The sequence below is a fragment of the Ochotona curzoniae genome, unplaced genomic scaffold (assembly GCF_017591425.1).
Source record: "Ochotona curzoniae isolate NIBS_2020 unplaced genomic scaffold, NIBS_Ocur_1.0 contig_2754, whole genome shotgun sequence".
In the NCBI taxonomy this organism is placed as follows: domain Eukaryota; kingdom Metazoa; phylum Chordata; class Mammalia; order Lagomorpha; family Ochotonidae; genus Ochotona; species Ochotona curzoniae.
This window is the reverse complement of record NW_024465582.1, coordinates 13,570,529-13,592,098: the sequence shown is the minus strand read 5'-3', so window position 1 is coordinate 13,592,098 and position 21,570 is coordinate 13,570,529. Positions and strand designations below refer to the sequence as shown.

General features: G+C 43.5%; 1 protein-coding gene across 1 annotated transcript in view; it reads left to right on the top strand.

Moving 5' to 3' along the window:
• Window positions 1-21,570, top strand: part of DROSHA (drosha ribonuclease III) — a 99,897-nt gene that overhangs the window by 49,877 nt on the left and 28,450 nt on the right. Inside the window, exons 19-23 of the mRNA XM_040977429.1 lie at window positions 5,713-5,820; window positions 6,282-6,420; window positions 6,793-6,853; window positions 17,210-17,269; window positions 18,475-18,574. Of these exons, the coding sequence (XP_040833363.1) occupies window positions 5,713-5,820; window positions 6,282-6,420; window positions 6,793-6,853; window positions 17,210-17,269; window positions 18,475-18,574 (468 nt within the window). The remainder of the gene's footprint in view (window positions 1-5,712; window positions 5,821-6,281; window positions 6,421-6,792; window positions 6,854-17,209; window positions 17,270-18,474; window positions 18,575-21,570) is intronic.

The following is a 21,570-nucleotide window of genomic DNA, read 5'->3' as shown; positions in this document are numbered from 1 at the left end:
AAACTAACAGAGGTGTGAAATGATCTCAGCTGGAGCAGTTTTGTATTTTTCAGTTCTATTACTCCGCCTCCTGAGCAAGGTTAGAGGCAGCCTGAAGACTGGGTTACCTCGGCCCTGTGTGTTGTGTGCTGCATCCTGTTTGGAGGGTAGTCAGCCAAAGAACTTAGTTCCCTGACTGGCTGGTGGGAGAGAAAGGGTCCTGATGAAATCCGTGCGATGCCGAATGCTCTTCTCTCTACAAAACTTGTGTTCTTCCACAGAGAGCAGGCATCTGTGTAAGGGTCATGCTGCCATTTTGTGGTCCTTTTAATGGAAAAATCTTTTTAGATTTCAGAAAGCTACCCTCACATGTAAAAGACTTGATAAGGAATGTAAATTACCATCTGTGAGTTCATACACTGAATACTGAAGGGTCTGCTTTATGGTTTGGAAAGAAAAAATAATGGATGAAGATAAGCCAGGAAACTCCTGAAATGTTGATAGAAGTAGAAGACTGAAATGCTGAACACAAGGGCAATGAGGTCATAGGGGCAGATTATTAAAGCAAAAACATAAACCTACTGTTGGTGACGTAATTCCTTACATACGGAAATCAGCTCATCTTTTAGCATTCTGAAGCTGCCAATTTGAGATGAACCAATGAAAGATCTGTTTACTTAGATAAATTGAATATTATTCTCCCACTAGTGAACATTCTTGTACTTGTGAAAATAAATTATTATCTACACGGAACTTAATGCATCAGCGTATAGAAATGCTATCTTTATTAGAACAGCTTGGTTCCAATAAACCAACAATTTGATCCAAGTTTTATTTTTTAAAAATTTTTGTTTATTGAGTTTTCACCTATTTTGAAAGGGGAGAGCAAAAGATTTTCCTTCTGCTTTATCAGGTCACAAATGCTCTCAGCAGCCCATGTTGGACTAGGTCATAGCCAGGAACCAAGAAACTCTGCTTCTCCCATGTGAGTGATGGGGACCTGTGTACTTGATCCGCGGTCTGCTGCCTTCCAGGGTACATGCTATCTGGAAGCTGAATTGGAAGCAGAGGCCCTGGTGCTCTGAGGACGTGGGATACTTTACACAGGCATGTCTTATGCAGTGTCTTAATCCCCTGTCAAAAGCCAATCCCAATTAAAATAAGTCATGAATGTTATAGAGGAGAATAATAAAGGTGAATAACTTCATTGACTTTCAGCTCAACATGAATATTTTTGCATGGGATATTTTATTATTCCTTGTTCCATAGACGTGTGTGTGTCTGTGTATGTTTTAAGCTTGATTCATTTCTTAGAAATTCAGAGTAGTGGAGTGCCGGGGAGGGAGAGAGAAAAGAGATTGATTGATCTTCTATCTACTGATTCATTTGCCAGATTGCCTTAATGGCTAGGGCTGAGTGAGTCTACTGAGACCGGGACAAACTGAGTCTACTGTGTGAATGCAAGGGCCCAGGCACTTGGTCCATCATCCACTACTTTCTCAGGCGTTTTAGAAGGGAGCTGGATCTGAAGAGGAGCAGCAAGGATTCCATCTGATGCCCACGTGGGATGCTGGCATTACAGACTGTTGCTGCACCACAATACCAGTGCCTCCAGATGGTGTTAATATGACCATTTATTTAGTGAGTTTAGGAGCAAGTAAGCAACATGACTGTGCAAGCGAAGAGCTCAACAGTAAAAATAGTTAAATCTGTTATTCCTTTGGTGTATATAGAGAGATCTTTCATCCACTAAATCATCCCCAAATGCCCTCAACAACCGGGACTGGACCAAACTGATACTGGGAATCAGTATCTCGCCATGGTTTTCCATCTGGTAGGAACCCAAGTCCTTGTACTGTTGTCTGCTCCTTCCTATATGAATTGGCAAGAAGGTGAATTACAAGTACAAGAGCTGGGACTGCATCTGGCAATCTGATCTAGTCTGTGGGCAGCTTAACCCACTGCTGCCTAACGCCTACGCCTCTGACTGGGATTTTGTGCTGTAAAATTCTCAGATATTTTATTTGTGTGACATAAATGTCCTAAACAGTTGTCCCTAAGTTAAAGAGGTTAGCTGTGTTTTGGTTGACTTTTTTAAAGTTCCTTGGATAAACAGTAGGGGTCAACAAAGGCATTCTCTCCAGATTTGATTTCCTGCCAAGTAGTATTAGTGACTAAACCTCCATGATTACATCAAGGAGTCTATTTTTAGTCATTTCTAGGATCTAGTAGTTTCTGCAAGATCTTTGCAAAAATATTCCTCTGTGTGGATGGCTGCTAGCCATGTTGACAGCCATGTAACAATGAAGTGAGCATGGCCGCCAGCCATGTTAACAGCTGTCCATGTTCGCCTCATTGTTTACTTGGCCCTTAATTGTCCTTCATGGTTTTGGCTATAAAGATTTTAATAATATTGAATGCAAGTTGTGACTTTTTAATTAAAGACAGGCACTTTGGCTGGCATTTGGCTTAGAAGGTTAAGCTGCTGCCTATCATGCCAGGTGTTCGATATAAGCACCAGTCCGTCCTGGGTACAGCACATCCCACCTAGCTCTCTGCTAGAAAGTCAAGGACTTAGGCTCCTGCCCCCACATGGGAAACCCAGAAGAAACTCCTGGCTCCTGACTTAGGCTTCACTCAGCTTTGGAATTGCAGCCATTTGGAGAACGAATCAACAGTTGGAAAATCCCATTCTCTCTCCATCTCCACCTCTTCGGCTGTGTCTCCTTCATAAACATAAATATTTAAAAGGGGAGGAACAAATATTGGCTTTATTGCTGTTTGTAAGTAATATTGGCTTGTTACTTGCAACTGCATTAAATGATGCTAGCGTAAATGTTTTCTTTCATTATGTGTGCCTCAAGTAAGATGGCACATGGCATTTAATAATGCACTTTAGAACATTCAAAGCAAGTGCATTTAATATTTTTGGTAATGAATAAGAGGTTGAGAAATAGCTGAATGAAATGAAGCACGGAGTGGTGGTGAAATGTGAACACATGGGCTTATGGGCAGTTTTAAGAGAAAAAAAGGCAGAGTGACTTGTGTCTATTTGTGGCTAATGTAGGATTTATTTTTTTACTGAAATTGTTCATAAATTGCTGGCAAACTTTTTTGAAAACATTTATTAACTAATTATTTAAAAAGCAAAGTTACGTAAAGGAGTGAGAGACAGAAAAAGGGTGTATCCCATCCTTTGGTTCACTCCCCCAATGGCTGGGCCAGGCTGAGGGCAAGAACCTGGAGTCTTTCAGGCCGCCGATTTGGGTAGAGGGGCCCAGGTGCGTGCACCACCCTCCCTGGCTCCTGTAGATGCATTAGGGAGCAGCATTGGAAGTGGAGCAGATAGGACTCATGCCAATGCCTACACGAGATGCTGGTGTTGCAGGTTGAGGCTTAACCGACTGTGCCACAACACTAGCTCCCAAATATGTGTCCTCTAGTCCCATGCTTCACCTCATGCGCCTCCGTGCAAGGGAGTCGGCTTTCAGCTCTGAGTGTGCAGGACCCAGGCTTGGCCAGCACTGTTAGACCGCCCTTTTCTGCTTACCAGTGAACTAGGTTGAGTGGATCCTGCTCCAATTAGGGGCACATTTCCAGTGGTAATGGTTTTTAATTTGGGGATTCTTCCATTCTTAGGACCATCAGAAACCCTGCCATTCTTCCTTTCTGTCCTCACACGGATGCTGCACCCACATAGCCTTTTCTTTCCCGTTACCCAGTGATTCATGGGGATTCCTTGTCCTAGAGCTTCTATGTAGACTGCTTGTAGGTCTTTGATTGAGGCTACTTGAGTTGCTCCCTTTTGTGGGCAAATTTGAGGAGAGTTAACAACTATACAGTGCCATTTTTCTTTCTCTCTGTCTGTCTTTATTAAATGAAGGTCATTGTCAAGCATGAATTAGGGAGCAAAATAAAGATGCTCAATGAATAGTGTCTTGTGAAGATGCTCAGTATGTCTTGTGAAAATTTGATTTGGAAAGAGAAAACTGGCGCTGTCTGGAGCCAATTTAGTAGTGCAGTGATTCAATGGATGATTCAGGCATTTGACATGAGAAAAAGGTCAAAGCAAGTGAGATTTAGGTTAGCAAAGGGGAAGATGCTGGACTTGTGCCCTGAGTTGTGTTGCGTTTGCTTCCAGGGGTAGAGCTCGTGTCAGTAGGGGTAAACCTCCAAGGCCGCAGACTTGGGCTTCGGATTTATAGTAATTCTTTGAGAGTAGCTTCTAAATGATGGTGCTATTGTGCTGGCGGGAAATGATTCTGACAGGAGGCATTAAGAATGAGCAATCCTCAAGGTTTTGAGTTCATCCTTTAGAAAGAGACCTGCCTGTGTAGTCCTTATGGCCTCTCCGCCTTGAGTTGTTCGCATCAAACCCCCTTCAAGTTAACGTGCTGGAAAATTATGTTACATTTTGGCTGTGTGCTTTGTTTCCATTTTGTCATTTCAAAATGCAGCACTCATAAGAACAAAGTGGACAGAGTGCCAGTAATACAGGTCATTATAGCTTTGAGTGTCCTTGATGGTAAAACGCCATCTTCATCTTTTTTATCTTCCCCCAATAGTTTAAGGCTGTGCACACAGAGGTGCTTGTCGCCTGCTGATTTCAGACTGGAAGACTTCCTTGATTAGATAGCTTGTTTGGGAGAACTCATCTTTCTTTATAAGTTGATATTATGGGGAACTGGTTTCTGTAGTTTCAAGCAAATCGATTTCATGTATTTTTAAACAATGTGGCTTAAAATACTTGGAAGACTAAACGATAGACAGCATATGTCAATCATTCTGTGGGCTGTGCCCGCCCTCTAAGTTCTAATGAATAAGAATGAATTCTTCATTCTCCTGAATTCTTGGAAAGTGTTATTTTAAAAAGAGGGTAAAGATATGCTTCCCGTGAAATCATCTCCCAATAAGGAAAAGGAACATATAGCTGATTGAAACAAGAATGTAAGTTCCATGTCCTCAGGTGCCTTAACTGCATTGGTAGTTTTATAAAAGCTCTCTTTAGAGTATTGGCTTCTTAAATGTGAAACCCGGAGTGACTTTTGGAGATTGTCTGTTGAAAAGTTCTTAAGCAAAGTGTAGTGATGGGTATCAGGGTTTGTGACCCTGTTAAAATTGCATACACCTTTTGCAAGCTTGTGCGCAAGGGCGGGTTTTTGTTTGTTTGTTTTGTTTGATTCTCCAAAGTAGTTTAACCCTAAACAAGTTTCAGAACAGGTGATTCCTTTTCTGAATGACAAGGAGGCACAGAAATGTGTGTGAGGGAGTCAGAGCTCAGCTGATGATTTGGGTGGAAACAGGGTTACTTGAAAGGCAGCCAGCAAGCTTTGATCTAAGCAAAAATATTTTTTGCTAATCAAAAATATTTTTACTTTGTTCTTTTAGTCTTTTTCTGTTCTCCCTGGAAGTAGCTGTATTTACTATCCCCATTTTACAGGTGAAGAAACTGAAGCAAAGAGGTGAAAATCCCTTGCCCCAAATCACACGATGAATGAGTGGCAGAGCAGGGTTTGGATCCAGGGGTTCTGGTGCTGTGGGTGGTACCTTAACAACCTCAGTGCCCCATCACTCCTAAAGGACTCTCTAGGGTGCAGTGCAGCCAGGAAGCTAGCGTAAGGCTTCATGAGATAGAATTAGGGATGTGAAAATAATTCTTGGTGATTGCTTAACAAATGAAGCAATTTCTAAGTTCTTACAGAGTTGAATATATGGAAGTATTTTTTTTTCCAGCATGCCATGATGCTGCCTGTTTTGACCCATCATATACGCTACCACCAATGCCTGATGCATCTGGACAAGCTGATAGGTTATACTTTCCAAGATCGTTGTCTGTTACAGGTAAGAAGGACTCTCCTGTACACTCACAAAAGAATAATGTAAGCCACATTCATCTTATGAGTGCCAGCAGGTATGTGAGTTCTGTGTTCTGGAAGGTGAGAAGGATTGTTGGAAACCTCACTCTGTGTCATTCTACTGTGGTGGTCTTTAACACCTTGTGAGTCCAGCCCTTAAAGAAACAGACTAAACTTGAACACTACCTGTTGAACCTGAGCATCCTCTTCTAGTCTTTTTCCTTCTTTGTGATTCTTTTCTGTAGGGGCTGAGTATTCTAATTCTCTGAGACATAGATTCAGCCAGGGTGCTTGAACCAGAGCTCCAGAAATTTGATCCTGGAGTTGAGAGGAAAAATCAGGGTTTAACATCTGGCTGGATAGAGAGCTCCCTTTTCTTTGTCCTAGGGTTATAGGAACTCAATTATATTTTGAATTTTAAAACTATTTACTTTGTTGAAATTTTAGCTGGCCATGACTCATCCAAGTCATCATTTAAATTTTGGGATGAATCCTGATCATGCCAGGAATTCGTTGTCTAACTGTGGAATTCGGCAGCCCAAATATGGAGACAGAAAAGTTCACCACATGCACATGCGGAAGAAAGGTAGGTGTGGGTCACTCAGTCTGCTCTCCTGTATTGGCTCATGTTCCCTGATATGAGCCTTAGCACTTAGCCCCCTCCCCAGGAATGGGTCCCCTGGCAACTTTTGTCCTCTGGTTCACTGGAGCTTCCTGACCCATGCCAAGTGGCATTTACTTTGAGCAGAGCAATGTGATAAGGATGGATGAGTTAAGAAAAACTTTCTCCTATCAAAATAATTAATTGTTTTAAATATTTGTTGATTAAACCTTCAGACATGTAGGTATTAAACAATTTAAAGTCAATTGGGGTGGGATAATTTTATTTGTGTGTTTTATGATAGTCATAAAAAATTTCTGGCTATATTTGTATATATGTTTGTTTTATCGTATTTAGGAATTAACACCTTAATAAATATTATGTCGCGCCTTGGCCAAGATGACCCAACTCCATCAAGGTAAAGTATGTTTTTAAAATTCAGCTTTATTGAGATACCATTCACATATCATTTAGTTCACTCACTTAAAGAGTACCATTCAGTGGCTCTTACTATATTCACAAAATTGTGCAACTATGGCCACTGTCCCATTTTATAACATTTTCTTCACCATTACAAGAAATCCTGTATGTATTGATAGTCACTCATTGCCCTAAAGCCTGCCCAGGCAACAGCTGGTTCCTGTGGAATTCCCTGTTGTGTAAATGGTGGTACGTGACTAATAGCTTTCTCTTAGGATACCTTTTGCATCAGTTGGCCATCTGGTAGTTTATTTTTATTACTAACTAATACTCTGTGGTATAGGTATCATGCGTTTTATTGATCTGTTGTCGGTTGATAGACATTTGGGTGGTTTCTGTTTTTCAGCTATGGAGTCTAATGCTGCTGTGAACATTTGAGTGTGGACTTAGGCTTTAGCTTTTCTTGCGTATGTACCTAAGAGTGGAATTGTTGGGTCTTGTGTGAACTCTGTTTAATCTTTCACTACTTGCTAGGTCCTTCTGCAAAGTGGCAACAGGATTTTGTATTCTCAACAGTAGACAATGGGGTTCCAATTTTTTCACATCCTCATAAGCGTTATCTTCCATCCTATAGTTTGCTCCTTAGAGGGCTGCAAGAGCCAGGGCTGGGCCATGCTGAAGCCAGGAGCCATCAGTTCCAGTCAGGTCTCTCATACAGATGTCAAGGGCCTGAACACTTGAGCCATGCATTAGCATGAGGCTAAGTTGAAAGTAGAAGGGCTGGAATCCAAACCTAGACTGCTATGGAAGCTAGCATCCCAAACTATGGCTTATCCTGCTGTGCCCATAATGTCAGGCCCGAAAACACATGTTTTGATAACATTTTGAGCGTCATGATTTTCTTTTTTAGTAGAACAAAAAAATAAATAAATAAAAAAAGAGAGAGAGATGGCTTTCTTATGACAAAAAGAATGCTATCTTGAGAAATTGTGTTATGTAGGAATGTATTATTTTAGTGATGACGCCATTGACAAAATTAATATTCTCTCTTGTCCTTTGACTTCTGACCTTTGCTCTCTGTGTTGAGAGCCTCTTGCTGTGACTGGTTCTTTGGCTGCAGCATTCATGAATCCGAGTATCTGTTCCAAAAGAGCCTCCTGGCTCAGCTGCCGGGGCCTGCTGCAATTAGGCATCTGCTGGCGGGTGCTGCCTGACCTTCTGCAGCTGGGCACATTGTTGAATGCTGTATTTAAGGATCTTTTACCTATTTAATTTCACATTAATCTAGTACCTTTTTAGTTTGAGGCAGTTTATTTTAAGAGATTCAAAGGCAAATAAGACACAGCCCTCACTCACCAGGAGGTGTGACTTCTTGGAGTGGGGGGAGGGTGCTTGAAACATAAATAACTTAATTTAGGGAGGAATCTGTTTAGTGCCTCAGTGAGGGTCAAAAACAAAGCTCTCACTCAAAACTGCCCTGGGGCTCCCGATAGATCTGGTGGCAGTTCGGGTGTAGGGGTCAGTTTTATGCTGTGCTCTTGAATAATTGAGTTGTTGTGAAACAATTTGCCCTTTCCCCTGTTTGTTTCTTAGCTGCTGTTATAAATGGGGTGCAGTTGTGCTCCTCGGAAGGGTTTCTGTATCTTTGAAGCAAAAGCTCTAAAATTCCAGCCAGCAGTGGGGGTACATCTCCTCCCAGACAAGCTTGTTGAAACTCTAGTGTTGTACCAGGACTGGGAGCGAGGTGGTAGGTATATGGGGGAGTCTTTCTGACAAGTGGAAGAGCAAGGGAGGCAGCGGTGTAAGTCCTTTTTGCTCAGTTCTTTGTGTTTCTCAGCCTCCTGCACCTGCCGTCCTCCCCCACCCCCTGGCAGCAGCACTGTTCTTCATATGCTAGTTCCCTCTTGATTGACTCTGCAGTTGGTCACCTTGCCAGTTCTGCTGCCTGCTGCTTTTAACCTTAACCAGTTAGTAGTGTCCACTGCGTGCAGTTGGAAGCTCACGGCCGTTGCTCATGACCTGGCCCCACACCATTAGTGCCAATTCTCTCTGCAAGTGGGGTGTTTGGCCTCTGCTTGTCCTGGTGCCGATCCTCACACCCTGGCCTCCGCAGTTCTGAGTAACTTGTGTGACATCCTGCTCGAGTCCTGCCCATTCCTGTTTTGTAGTACAGATTCTTGTTCTGCCTATCACAATTAGGTTAATTCTTTGCACTTGATTAAGGATTGTGAAGGTATGTGGTCTTTGTCTCTTTGATCTGTGGTAGCAGCAGGTGCTTTTCCCAGAGCAGTTGCGCAGTAAATAGATATTCAAGGAAGGAATGCCACTCATGTAATACTTTTATCTTACATGATTTATCTATTGAGCAGAAGTGTGAGAACTTGAGGTAGTAAGAAGGGTTGTGGTCAGCAGGGTTCCAAATGGCTGTTGGCATTTTCATCTGATTTAACACCAGCCAGGGTTTACAAGGAGCAACAAAGACATAAAATTAATGAATAATTTTTGATAGCCAGTCTGCCTATCTTAGCCTCAAAACAATTAAATTTTATGATAATACCATGTAAAGCAAACATGCCACTCATTTTTTAAAAGTGGCTCTGTTTAGCCACATCAGTTTCCAAGATATATGACATTTGTGTCATTCATCAGGGAAGCCTTTGAAAAGGAGAGGCCAGAGGAGTAGTAACAGAAAAACTAGAAAATTGAGCAGCCTGGTTAGTTTTGTTTTTTGTTTTTGCTTGGTTTGTTTAGTAGAGCATTAACTAGACAGCAAGCATAAAAATCTGCTCAAGGGGCTGACATGGTAGCACAGTGGGGTAAGCCACCACCTCTGACTTCAACATCTCACATGGGGGCTGGCCTCAAGTTCTTGCTATTCCACTTCCAGTGCAGCTTCCTGCTAATGTACTTGTGAGGAAGATGCTCCAGGTGTTTGGTTCCCCCAGTTACCCATTCAGGAAATCCACATGAAATTCCAGACTGCTGGCTTCTGGTTGAGTCCTGCTCATTGCAGGTGGTTATTGCAGACATTTAGGGAGTGAACCAGCAGATAGAACATGTCTGCTTTCCTCCATCTCTCTCTCTGTATCTTCATTCTTCAAAATAAATAAGTCAATCTTAAACACACACACACAAGACTGTTGGATCAACAGGGAGACACCTATGGATTATTCCAAATTATCTGTATATTTGAGGAAATGACTATTGGCAGAGAGAGTGTGTGTGCATGGAGGCTGTTGTTGGTTCCAAGATATGCCGGAGATGTCCAATTCTGCAAATGCTCAAACCTTTCCTATGACATGATGTATGTGCATATAGCCTTTGCACATCCACACATTCTCCTGTGGACTTTAAACTATCTCTGGATTTCCTTGCAGTTCCTAATACAATGTAAATGTCATGTGAATGGTTGTTAAGTCATATATATATATATGTATATATATTTTTTTAATAGCAGTTAGAAAAAAAGTCTGACTGTATTCAGTACAGACACAGAGTTTTTCTGAATCCTTTTGGTGTGTGGTTGGTTGAATCCATTTGGAGGGCTATGTATTTTCGGTTTTGTTAAATACCTTGTATTGAAGATATGGTAGAAACATGCATGTAGAGTATGTATTCCACTGCATGGATTTAGCAACTTCAGTGCTTCAAGTGAACTCCAGAGGTGGTTTTCCTGGGACCTGTGGGTATGAGGACTGGTGGACTTGGGACTTAGGGCTGTTTCCAAGTGCCAGATAGGTGTCACCACTGGAAGGAATTCCTGAATTGAGCAGTGGGCTCCACTGACTGCTCAACAGTACTGCCCCACAGTTCTGCCAGCTGTTTTAAAAAAAAAAAAAAATTAAAAAAAATTGTGGTTTTTGTGGGGGGGGGGGGGGGGGGGGGGGGGGGGGGGGGGGGGTGTGTGGGGGGGGGGGGGTGGGGGGGGGTGTGTGTGTAGTGTGTGTGGGGGGGGTGTGTGTGTGGGGAGGGGTGGTGGGGGGGGGGGTTGTATGTGTGGGGGTGGGGGGGGGGGGGGGTGGGGGGGGGTGGGGGGGTTGGGGGTTGGGGGTAGAAGTGATTTGGTTGGGTGGTGGGGGTTGGGGGTTGTTGTGTATAGGGTGTGGGTGTGGTGGTATAGGGGGTGAGTTTGAGTGTGGGGTGAATCCAATTGGGAGTGGGGGGGGGGGGGGGGGGGGGGGGGGGGGGGTAGGGGGGGGGGAGGGGTGGGTTGGGGGGGGGGGGGGGGGGGGGGGGGGGGGGGGGGGGGGGGGGGGGGGGGGGGGGGGGGGGGGGGGGTGGGGTGTGTGTTGAAGGGAGATGAAATGAGTTTGTATGTGAAGGAATGTAGAGTAAGGGATGGTAAAGGGAGTGAAATGACAATTTGGAGAAAAGTGCATAAGGGAGGGAAGGGTTGTTTTGGGGGTGGGTGTTTGATGGTTGGCAGATTAATCTGGGGAATGTGTTAGGGTATGGGCTGTGAGGGCGGTTGGAAGATGAGGAAGAGGAAGATGAGAGTGATTAGGCTGTGGTAAATGTGTCTATGAGCTACCTTGTAGGGAGCGGTTGCTAGTGATTGAGCAAGGTGTGGATAGATTTGGACAATATGTGCAAACAGTTGGTTCTGAAGAGAGGATAATGGAAGATGTGGTCCTTGCCGAGAGGACTAGAGCAGCTCTGCTGCCTATTTCCCCAAGAATTTTACTGTTGTGGTATGATATTGAAATTTTTTATAATCAGTACAAAACGTGGAATCCCAATGTGGGTGTGTGGGTTATTGCCAGAATTCAGTTGTCATGATGATTTGGAAAGCCATATGCTAGATTTAGGCAAATTAGGTAAAGAATTGAACAAGCCTGTTTACAGCTGTGACATTGTAGTTTAACAAACTGAGTAACAGAGTAACCTTGAGATGATTAAAATCCTAGACTTAGTTCCTGTTTGTAGGAACATTTATAGAAGAAATTAATGTAAAGCAAATGCCATTGTGACTTTATTCAAAGTAGTATATGACTTAAAGTAGCTTATTCCTTGACTAGATGCCTTATTCCTTAAGAAAGCCTGATACAGTTCAAATAAGGTTGGTTGCCACTCTGGGACCTTGCCAGGATTTCTTGCTTTCCGTGTTAACTAGATTTTCCTGTGTAGTACTCGAAATCGTTAGACGGAGAAGGAAGGTTCTGCTCTGGGAAATGCATTTTGACTGGGTTGTGGAAAAAGGATAATGAAATATTATTGTTTTCTTTCTTTTTAAAAACACAAATAATTTCTATGGTTTCTTAGGATAATAGCTTATTGAGTTTCCTGAAATTAGCAAGAGGCCTTTGGAGTTGGCTCGCTTTACATCCAGTAATACCTCTATTCCTTGAGTGGTGGAAGATGCTTATGGAATTCTGGTGTGTTTGCAAAATCTTAGAACTAAGTTAACGTCTAACAGATTTTAAGGTTTTGGGGGCCAGCATTGTGATTGGGCCAGCCCCAGGCCAATGTAGTCATTTGAGGATAAACCAGCAGCTGTAAATTCTTTCTCTCTCTCTCTGTCACTCTGCATTTCATGTAAATAGATGAATCTTTAAAAAAAAATTTTGATTTCTTTGAAAGTGGAATGGAAGAGAGAAAGGGAGAGTCTTCCATTCATTGGTTCACTCTCTAAATAGCCACAGTGACTGGAGTCAGGCCGAAGCCACGAACCTAGTACTCCACTAGATTACCCTCATGTGTGGTAGGGGTCCAAAATTGGGTCTTCATCTGCTGCTTTCCCAGGTGTATTAGCAGGACATTGGATGGGAAGCTAAGCCCCCAGGACCTGAACCACTATGGGTTGGTGGCATTGTGGGTGACAGCTTAATCCTCTGTGCCGCAATCACAGTCCCCCAGAAGTGTTTTTTTTTTTTTTTTTTTAAAAACTACAGTATTTTAGTCATAGCTACAGTTTGGATATGGTTTGAGTGTGTCCTCCATCTGTAACAGCACTGAGGAAAAAGGGAACTTTATAGATGATTTACATCATAGAGGTGGCACCCTTGGGAGCGATAACGTGGTTCATACAGGGCCAAGTTCCTGATTTTTCTAAGTCTGGCTGCTACCCATTCTCTTGTTTCCTTGCTTGAACACAATCCCTTTCTGATTACATTTGGTTTGCTGTCTGTTTCTCTAGCACACTTTAATACACCTCTTTGGACTGCCCTGTGAGCAAAATTGTGAGCCAGAAAGTGGACTGCATCCGCTCCCTCCCAGCTAGGGGAGGCCAGCAGCCCAACAAAACGGACACAGTGTTCTTTCACATTCCACTTATTCTTGACAGGGATAAATTTGGTTTAGGGCCTATTGCTTTTTTTTTTTTAAGATTACAAATTTTTCTGCATAGTCATAAATAGTGTTTTCTATTTCTTATTACTAGCTATTAATTGCTTTCCTGAATTTTTTTTTCACATAAATAATGGTCATATTTTTTTACTTTCTCCCATTGTCTTTTTTTGTTATTGTTTCTGAATTCTAAATGTGGGGGGATAGTAGGGTGGAAGAATAAATTTATTGAGCAGATAAGTAACATGGCATAAAGCCTACTGCAATTCCTAAGTAGATGATTTATTAGCCATTAGTCATTTAATTTGCAAGTATTTTTAATTTGCTATCTGCTAAAACTGTAAGGAAACCTTAAATATGGAAGCTAAGCTGGCATACTTGACACAAAACAATAAAATAGTGTCAGATTTTGCCATAAATTGAGGAGAAGCTGTCGGAGCCTCGTGGGAGTGGTGATGGAGGTGGTCTCGTGGGAGTGGTGATGGAGGTGGTCTCGTGGGAGTGGTGATGGAGGTGGTCTCGTGGGAGTGGTGATGGAGGTGGTCTCGTGGGAGTGGTGATGGAGGTGGTCTTGTGGGAGTGGTGATGGAGGTGGTCTCGTGGGAGTGGTGATGGAGGTGGTCTCGTGGGAGTGGTGATGGAGGTGGTCTCGTGGGAGTGGCGATGGAGGTGGTCTCGTGGGAGTGGCGATGGAGGTGGTCTCGTGGGAGTGGCGATGGAGGTGGTCTCGTGGGAGTGGCGATGGAGGTGGTCTCGTGGGAGTGGCGATGGAGGTGGTCTCGTGGGAGTGGCGATGGAGGTGGTCTCGTGGGAGTGGCGATGGAGGTGGTCTCGTGGGAGTGGCGATGGAGGTGGTCTTGTGGGAGTGGTGATGGAGGTGGTCTTGTGGGAGTGGTGATGGAGGTGGTGAGAGTCGTCACCCCCCTGGGGTCTGTGGTATGTAGGTGGGTCTCCCTGCTGCCCAAGACCAGCAGGATCTGAGAGAGGGAGGGAGCGAGTGGGTGAATGGTCCGTACATAGTTGAGGTTGGTCATCTTGGAGGTGAAAGCTGTTCTTGAGAGTAGATAAAATGAGTGGGTGGGTAAGATGGGACTAGATGAAGAAGGGCTTTGAAAGCCGGACTGGTTTAGGTTGGAAGCTAGCTTATTTTGAGAAAACGTGGGTTGGTGTCAGAGACATTTGAGGAGCTGCACTCTTCCCCCCTCCATCACACCCCCATTTCTGCCCCATTCCCCGGGGTGCTGCGTGTCCTCCTTCCCTCCATCTTTCTGTTGCCTTCCTCTGACACGTCACCTGCACCCTCTTTTCTCCTTCAGCAGCCAGCCCTGACAAGACACGTGGGCGTTTTCCTAAACAGCCTCAGGTGACTCATTGCTTCCCCAGCTTTCTCAAGGCCGAATCCAGCTTGTCCTCCCCGTCCTCCGTAGCCGGGCAGGGCCTCCGTGACTGCTGGTGACCGATTCAGTGCTCAGTTCCCATCTTACTTCATTCTGAGCAGCCCTGGACACGACTGATTGCCTCTTCCATCAAACGCATTCTTCTCTGTGGCTACAGATAAACACCCTCACTTTTCTTCCCACTTGCACGGCCATTGCTTCTGCTTGGCTTGTCAGCCTGCACGCTGCCCTGGCCTTGCTGCTCGGATGGCTTTTCTTCAGCTGCGTCCTTTCCTCAGGTTGTGCCTTTGGATTCATCAGCTTGAAATCCTCACTGAACACTCATGGCCACCGCTGTCCTTGGCTGTGACCAGTACGTTAGTGTCTGTGGCACCTTTTTGGATCTCTGCATTTGGAAACTTTTTGTGGGTATTTCAGAGTTGACGTGTCTGAAATGCAGTGCCTTCTTCACCTGAGTGTCCCCAAAACTGCTCTAGTTTTGGTCTTCTCCTTTTCAGTAAATGTCAGTGTATTTCCTCAAGCCAAAAGCTAAGTATGGACCTTCATTTTTTGCAGCTTGCAAATCCCCACTGTCATTAATATCCCATATTTACGTCTAAAATGTTTCCCGAATCTCTGCTGCTTTCTACTATACCATGTCTTCTCCAGTCTAAGCTACCTCCATGTTTCCTTGGGCTTGCTGCCGTCCATCCTCAAGGCTTATCTCCCCTGTACACTTCTTTGCAGTACACCCCAAGGGGCCTTTTAGAAGACAGTCAGAGCCCGGTGCATCAGCCTAGTGGCTAAATTGCTCATCGTGCTCATGCCAGGATCCCATATGAGTACTGGTTTGTGTCCCAACCAGTCCACTTCCCATCCAGTTCCCTGCTTGTATCCTGGGAAAGTGCAAAGGATGGCCCAAAGCCTTGGGACCCTGTGGCCATGTGGGAGACCTTGAGGAAATTCCTGGCTCCTGGCTTTGGATTGGCTTGGTGCTAGTCATTGTGGCTACTTGAGGAGTGAACCATTGGACAGAAGATCTTCCTATCTGATTCTCTGTTTCTGTATTTCCAATAAAATATATATATATATATATATATCTTTTCTTTTTAAGAAAAAGGGAAAATTTGAATCAGATTATGTAGCTTCTCTGCTAGGCCAAAGATGGTGAGAAAAGCACTTGAGCGCTGAGAGGTGGAAGGCAGTTTTCCATGGACCAGTGAGTGAATCTGCTGCCTGTTACCGTAACAAAATACCTGAGCATTGCTACCATATGGAGAGGTTTATTTTGCATCATGGTTTCTGAGATGCAAGGCAAGGGGCCACATCTTGTGTGGGACTTAGTTAATGGAGTGCTGAGGCAGTGCAGGCCATCTCAGGGCAGGAGACAGGCACGCCTGCGTGTCTTCTGGGCTTTTTCCTTCTTGTGGAGCTGGCAGTATTCACTCATGGAGTGCCATGCCATGACCTTACCTCATTGTGATGGCCTCCCAGTGGCACCAGCTATAAACACTCTGCCTGGAAGATTCCATTCTCTCTCTCATTTTTTTTTTTTAAAGATTTCTGGTTGCAATCTATTTTTTTAAATTTATTGTTATTGGAAAGGTAGATTTACAGAGAGAAGGAGAGACAAAGAGAAACATCTTTCATCCACTGGTTCATTACCCAAGTGACCTCAATGGCCAGAGCTGAAGCCAGGGAGCCCAGAACTTCCTCCAGGTCTCCTATGTGGGTGCAGGGTCCCAAGGCTTTGGGCCATCTTCTGTTGTTTTCCCAGGCCACAAGCACGGAGCCAGATGGGAAGTGGACTGGCTGGGATACAAACAGACACACGGGATCCTGGTCCATGTAGAGTGAGGATTTAGCCACTGGGCCACCTCCTGGTCCTCTCGCTTCTCTTAGTACCTCCCAGTGGGAATTAAATTTCAGCACATGAAGCCACCTCTCTGACTTTCAGCCTTATACTTAAGATGCAAGAAGTGAACAGCCTGTAAACTGTGGGTTTATGCATATAATAAAGGTCCAAATAAAGTGTGAAGGTGTATCATGGACTCATTTGTGTAGTGGGCGTCAGACAGGAATTCATGAATGCTGTGTGTCCTCTGTGCAGGAGATAGGGTAGGGAGTTCTGGGGAGGCAGACATTTTGTGTTGAACAAGAGGTGCCAGCTATGTTAGGTTTACCTTTGTTATAGTGTACTGGGCATCCGTATCCTGAATCCTGATATGTAGCTTAGGCAGGTTGACAGTGAATAATGAGATAACAAAAGTAGGATGAACCCATTTTGAAGGACTTGAGGTGCTGGGTTGAATTTAGAGTTTGGACGAAAGCAGCTGTCTTGAGAACATTTTACCAGAACTTTTCTTACACTGCTCAGTTCTCTCACTGAGATACATTTTCCTGGCTCTTGTCCACCCCAGACTAGTGTGGGAATACAGTTGTTCCTGCCATATTGCATGTGCTTCTAGTAAAGAGAAGTCCCTAGGTTAGAAAGCCCGAACCTAAAAGTGCGGTGGAAACGTCTGTGCCCCACCTTCGGCCGGCCTGGTGCTGCCGAGCTGGCGTGGTGGGAGGGGAAAGGTAAGGTGCTTTGATCATTAAAGGAGCTAACGCTTGTGTTTCCATTTCTTTGAAGAGATGTGGACTGAATGTAAGAGTGCTGCTTTATGTGATTTTTTTAATACTTGTTACAGAATCAATCACAACGAGCGGTTGGAGTTCCTTGGTGATGCTGTAGTGGAATTCCTGACCAGGTAAGTAGCTTTCTTTTTCCCAGTGATCACATTTTACAGGTAACATATTTACTGCGTTACGTTCTTTGTAATTAGCCATACAAGGCCTGGAACACATCATCTTTGTCTCTTCAGAGAAGCTTAAAAGCTATCCTTCTGTGGCTCTTGCCCTGGCAACTTGTGCTCCCTGGTGCTGTAATGAGTGAGATTACAAGATGAAAGGCTGGTCTTTCGGGCCTGTCAAGTATGTGTTAAAGTTGCTTACAGCCACGGGAGATCAGCAGGTCTTGGTCTAGAAACTTCGGAGCTTATATTCAATTTGCAAAGAAAGGGATGATATTTGGAAATGTCATTTCATCTTCTAGGATTTGTCTTTGATCCCCTTCTCACTCTTTCTGATCTCAAGGGACATAAAGCTTACAAGTAATTTTAATGACTAGATTGTGTGTGTGTGCGCGCGCATGCGTGCATGTGTCTGCTCCCCAGAAATCTGGTAGGATCCTTAATTTAGAGGTAGAGGTAAGAAAATACATTTGTTTTGCTATACCCACATAGTTTCTCCGTTCAAATAAGACAGTGCATGCTTCTGTTTGAACTCGCCTGAGTTATTTTTTATTCTCTCTGAATCATTGGTTTTTCCAAGGGGATATAATGGAGAGAGGGTTCCCTTCCCAGCCTGTCTGCCTAGCTGCCTTGAGCAATGGTAGATTGCTATAAAATGATATGAGACACAGGAGGGTCAGCCGCCATTTCTGCTGTGGTCCTCTGTTCAGCCCACGTCCTGTGCTGAGCAACTTCCATAGATTTATCCTGATGGCAGGACATGTCACCTGGGCTCCTCTTAGTTCCTGTTAGTGCTGTGAAGGACATGTCACCATTGTCCTCTGCCCTTGGCTTCCCAGGATTTTCCTCAACCAGAGGCCCAACCCAAGGACAAGCTTTGTTTCCAGGCCGATAGTATGAGCTGTTTACTCTGTGCAGACATAAATGGTGAGCCGGACTGACTGACTGACTGGGTTTGTGTTGTCAGCAGATTTCAGGGAAGTCTCTTAGCAGATCTGTGGGAGAATGAGGGACTGGTGTCATTTGCTTTTAGCACCCAAATACACCATGCTTCCCATTTTTTAACTTCCCAGGACCCTAAGTCAGACCAGCCCTATCCTGTGCCTCAGTGCTGCAGACACAGCCCTGTCTGGCATATTTATCCATGCCTTCTTTTCCTGCAGTGTCCATTTGTACTATTTGTTTCCGAGTCTGGAAGAAGGAGGATTGGCAACCTACCGAACTGCCATCGTTCAGAACCAGCACCTTGCCATGCTTGCCAAGGTAGAGGAAGCACCTCAGCACACGCCTCTGCCCACACTGCTCTTCAGGGGAGGGTGAAGGCTGCTTTATTTTATAGACCAGGAAGTGTGTTGCATTTGGGTTTTCAGGATGCAGCCTTATTAATTCTGTTGCCTTTGTGAGTTTCACCAGCAGCGAATGAATTGCACAATGAGGTAACTTGAGAACAGATGAGAAGAAACTTGACAGATGTACATGAACAGGGTTTAGCATTTGGGAGAAAGGAACATGGGAACAAAGCAAAAGGAATGGGATATTTTGTATTCTCCCTTTGTGTAATCTTTCTGTATTACAGTTGTTTTTAATTTACATTAACAAGCAGAATGGTAACTTTGAACAGAATACCCTAGACAATTTACAGCCACAAGGAATAGTTCATGGGTCTTTGAGATTTCCCCTAAATCACATATCCCATTAATTAAGATTTAGAGGTTAGGCTGTCCTCACTGATGTAAATGAGTGACTAACAAAGTCCCTTGTTGGTTCAGATTCATGCCAGGCATTATGGTTGTTGGATGGTTCCGTCTTTGGGTGGTGACTGGTAACAGATCATGGTAGATGAGGGCAAAGTGCTACTCCAATAGGGTTCCAGTCCACACCATTGCTCTTACAGACAGGGAGTCCACTGGCACGTCATTCTCTTCCCGGAGCATTTACCCTCTGCCCCCCAGAATGGAAATCTCATTAGCATTTGTTACACAGCCTAGCTGTGAGAATTAGATTATTAATTTTAATATTTCTTCTAGAAAGTGCTTCAGCATCACACAAAGATATTAATAAATTTGTGAGAGCTACTTGTTTTTTAAGATTTGTTTATTTTATTGGAAAAAGAGAGAGGAAGAGAGAAGCTTTCCATTTACTGGTGATGGCTTCGAGAGCCAGGTCTGAATCAAGCTGAAGCCAGGAGCCAGGAACTCCATCCAGATTTCCCACATGGGTAGTAGGGCCCATACATTTTGGCCATCTCCCGCTGATTTCCCAGGCACATTAGCAGAGAGCTGGATTGGAAGTGGAGTAGCCAGGACTCAAGCCTGCCTTCCAGTAAGGAATGCTGGTATTACAATGACTTGACCTGCTAAACCATGATGTTAACTCTTTCTGGTTATTTTATTGATGCTGCTGGTTCTTATGTTGATCTTTGGGCTTATTCAGTAGTACCAAGAACTGTTGCTTTAAATGCTCAAACACTGAAGGTTTACTTTTACGAGTTTTCTTTAGTTTTTGCCTTAAGTGATTTCTCCGTAAAATCCATCTTAGCTGTATGACTTTTTTTTTTAGATTTCATAATGCCAGGACATTTTTATATTCAAAATGTGGTTAGTTTACCTATTATTTTTGTTAGTGATAATGCATTGTTTCATATAATACCATTGTTCTAGTTATTGCAGTAGACTTTGAATCGGCGTTAGTAGCAACTGAGAACATAAACAGGGATTTCTTAATGTAAAGCTGCAGGCAGCAAGGTACTCCAACAGCCTCACAGTGAATGAAATCCCACAATTGTGTGTAAAACTGCTTTGGTGCTTATTAATTGTCAAAATGTTTCCTGATGCTCACGTAAACGCCAGTGAAAATACATATTATCAAGTAGATTGTCATTCCTTTCATCATTTTTATCTTTTTTGTTTAGGATATAATGGAATTATATATATGAATTGTAAGAAATTACTGTAGCATGCAGACAGAAAATACCCTATAACAGGTTGTATGCTATACCGAGGTTTGGGTAGTGACAGGCATGGCTGAATTATCCCTTCAGGAATTTCTAGATTTTTTTCCCACCAAAGACAAGCCTCAGTGTTCCCAGGGAGCTCAGCTGCAGCAGAAGACTGTGGTGGCCCTACCTTCTTCTGTCTACACCAGTGGGCCTTGAAGAGTTGGGAGTTGGAGAAAAGGAGGCAGTATCACTGACTGCTTATGAGCGTAACAAATGCTCTGGGTCCACTTTCCAGGTAGATCTTAACAGTATACACAGTAGAACACTACTTTGTCTTTTCACAGAACTCTGTAAAAGCCTACAGAGAGAAACAAGCAGGGACTCTGAGAAGTTGGAAAATTCACGGCACTCCAGAATGGTTGTTTATCAGATGAAATGTGTCTTGCAGTCTGCTCTCCAGCAGGGCTCTAGAGATAGCAAACAATTGGATTTTCCCAGTGAAGTTGTGAAACAGATGAAATTTACATATTCTAGTATAAACTCCTGCACTTTGGGACCAATTTTTAAAAAGAGGTATTTTCTGTTATTGCATTGGTGGTAGCCAAAACTCTGATTTGAGTGTGTTTTATGCTCACAGATTCCTAGCAGCCAAAACACCAATAACGCAAGACTTGTTTTTATCATCTTTTTCCAATTTAAATGGATATGGATATTTAACATACATGTCCAGATACACAAAATCTGAGTGTCTGTTATCTGAAAACTGATGAGATTTATATTGTCCTACATCGTTCGCTGTCTTGTGACTTGTTCCCATGTTATGTGGCATGCTATTGTTTAGTATTTATTGAATTGATTTACATTATAATGAAATCAGATTTATTGCACATTTATGCAGTGTTTGTCTTTCTCCTTTTATAGAATGCATTGTGATTTCAGTCTGTTTTATAATAGTATTCGTCCATATTTTATCAGTTCTGAAGGGACTTGGATTGTATGTTGTAGAATAATAGGATAAAAGAATAGGCAGCCATGGACAGAAATCAAAGAGAAGGAAAAATACAGGTAAGACAGAGAATTAAGCCACTGTGCAGACATTATATGCTGATGTGTTCGTCAGTCTTATATCTAGAACTGGGCCACGGATTAGACCCTAAACTCTGCCAAGACCAAATAACAAAGGAACATAAATTCACTACAAACAGTATTCCCAGAGCCCATGAGATTGATCCAGTTCGGTCCCATGAGGACTCAATGAGCCTGCAGAGAGAGGAGTGTATGGAAGCCTCACTAAGAGAATATGGTAGGGTCTTCCAAATGC